The 2,500-nt window shown below is 44.0% G+C and overlaps 2 protein-coding genes across 2 annotated transcripts in view; one reads left to right on the top strand and one right to left on the bottom strand.

Moving 5' to 3' along the window:
• The window catches only part of LOC147472319 (uncharacterized), a 3,237-nt gene extending 1,831 nt beyond the window's left edge, over window positions 1-1,406 (bottom strand). The window contains exon 1 of the mRNA XM_086550076.1: window positions 1-1,406. This exon is cut by the window's left edge and continues 1,831 nt beyond it. Coding sequence (XP_086406202.1) covers window positions 1-878 — 878 coding nt within the window. The 5' untranslated portion in view covers window positions 879-1,406.
• Window positions 1,407-2,057: 651 nt separating this feature from the next.
• LOC122251947 (uncharacterized) overlaps window positions 2,058-2,500 on the top strand; it is a 13,308-nt gene continuing 12,865 nt past the window's right edge. Inside the window, exon 1 of the mRNA XM_043014199.2 lies at window positions 2,058-2,149. The gene's annotated coding sequence lies outside the window, so the exon portion shown is untranslated. The remainder of the gene's footprint in view (window positions 2,150-2,500) is intronic.

Genomic DNA, 2,500 nt, shown 5'->3' with positions numbered 1-2,500 from the left:
GCCACCTTCCCGTCGTATTCCGCCAGTTTGCGCTTCACAGAATGTCTGGAGGCCGAGGGGCTGCGGGGTGGAGAACGCGTGCCGTGAACTAACACGCCCGGAGGGGAGGGAGGGGGTGAGGGAGGCAACGAGGCGGGTTGACCGAGTCCGAGTTTGCCACCACCTGTCCCCAAGGGAGCGGTTCCGATAGGTCCCCAGCCTCCTGCAGCGGCCACCGGCTCCGACACGACGCTGCGAGGCCCGGGGGTTCCCTGCCACGGACCCCAGGCAGACCCCAGTAAATCTGACACTCTGGCATCTGTTGCCAGAACCTCGTCTGCCTTCTCCGCGTGCGACGGTGCTACCTCGTGACGCCGCCTTTCTGCTTTCACCTCCTCCCTCAGGCCCTGAACCTCGCCTTTCAGAGTATGCACCTCCTCCAGCAGTTCACTCTTCACGCTGTTACAGGCCTTGTCGGTGTACTGCCGAGTTTCCATCTTCACAGATACGAGATTGCTCTGTAGCACATCAACAAGATGACAGGACTGTTCCTCTGCCTTCCTTGCTTGTATCTCGACAAGATGGCAGAACTGTTCCTCTGCCTTCCTTGCCTGCATCTCGACAAGATGGCAGAACTGTTCCTCTGCCTTCCTTGCCTGCATCTCGACGAGATGCTGCGCCTGCTCCCATGCCCTCTGTGCCTGCTCCCGAGCCCTTTGTTCCCGCTCGCGAGCCCTTTGTTCCTGCTCACGAGCCCTTTGTTCCTCCTCATGAGCCCTTTGTGCCATTTCCTCCCTCATACCGGCCAGCATGGCAATGATCAGGTCCATCTGGCTCGGCTTCACCTCACTCGTGCCTGCCTCCTCTCCCTCATGGCTGCCGCCATCTTTGGACGCCATGATAAATCGGCGCGTCTCACTGTTCAATTATCACAAATCCCACTTCTGACACCAATGTTACGCCGGCCGCCTCGTCTATCTGCCACCAACACGAGGCAGGCTAGGCAGACGGCGTGCAAACACAGGGTCGTGAACACAGAACAGCTCCAAGAGGCACCGAACACCACAGCGTCCCAGAACACCACGAGGGGAAACGCCACGTGGAGAGGCAGGGCACGAAATAAACACACAATAACAGTCTTTCCTTTATTTACACTAGTTCTTTACCCGTACACTTTTCTATAGGCACAATACAGGGGGATAAGGAGCACATCACACAGCACAATACAGCTATAATAACAGGGCAACACAAAGTATATCAGGTCACAAGGGTCACACGCGAGGTCTTCCCAGGGGCAGCAGCTAACTGCCTCTGTCCTGGCCTCGCTCCTTCCGCGCCGCTTGCCCAGACATTACGTCATGTTTGTCCAGCTTACATCAGTTTATTAGTAACACATGTTTCGCACAGAGACAAAGACCCACTGGCGTAGCAATATGTATATATATATGTGTGTGTGTGTGTGTGCGCACACGCACATAAATATATATATATATATATATATATATATATATATATATATATATATATATATATTATACATATAATATATATATTATATATATATATATATATATATATATATATATATACATGTATATATGTATATATATATATATATATATATATATATATATATATATGTATACATATATATATACATGTATATATGTATATATATATATATATATATATATATATATATATATATATATATATATATATGTACATAAATGTAGATAATTGTACAAGTAATGATATCTATTCACGAAGTAATGATATCCTACCAATAATAAACATTTAATATCTAGTCTCCCTTTTCAACAATGCCCTTTTCCAATCCACATCATGACGCTGATTAGCATGCGCCATAATTTCATTACCTTTTCCGCATGGCTACTACCCACCCCCCCTCTCCTAAGTACAACCACATCCGCCGTTAGGTGACTAAGGGACCCTTCCTATATATCTCCCACCTTCATCCCATCATAAAATTATCGAAAAAATCCTTAATACATAATAAATGCCCAGAAAAATAACAATGGATAAAAGAATCAAGGATATCGTGAATGAATTCGGAACAGGAATAAGGCTAATCTAAGAGTTCAAGAAACCCACAGATTCCTTACATCAACGGTCCCTTTGAGGCGGCCAAACAAAACAAGAAAGTCGGGTGAGAGAAATCGGCCTTCCTCGTAAAATCGTCGATATATCTCGAATTCCTGCTTGATTTTGAATTTCTTGAAATATGGAGACAATTGAATCTTAAATGCATGTTTTGGAACAGGAAATATGTGATTTTCAAGTGTAAATAAGCTAAATGAGAACCGTTAGGAGTGTTGTGTGTTATTGTTTGTTTATGATTAGGACTTTTTTTTTATTTTTATCTTTTCTTTTCTGGTTTAAGGAAGAGGATAAATTTATATAGCTTTATTTGTTTATCGGGATCATTATTAGTATAGTTTAAGGTATATGGTTTTGTTCGTTTTTTTTTTTTTTTTAATTACATGATGTTCAGAAATTT

This window comes from Penaeus japonicus, unplaced genomic scaffold, assembly GCF_977035675.1.
Source record: "Penaeus japonicus unplaced genomic scaffold, GWHDUDI00000001_assembly GWHDUDI00000002, whole genome shotgun sequence".
Lineage (NCBI taxonomy): Eukaryota > Metazoa > Arthropoda > Malacostraca > Decapoda > Penaeidae > Penaeus > Penaeus japonicus.
Note: the sequence above shows the minus strand (reverse complement) of the source record. Positions and strands in the feature narration are given on the sequence as shown.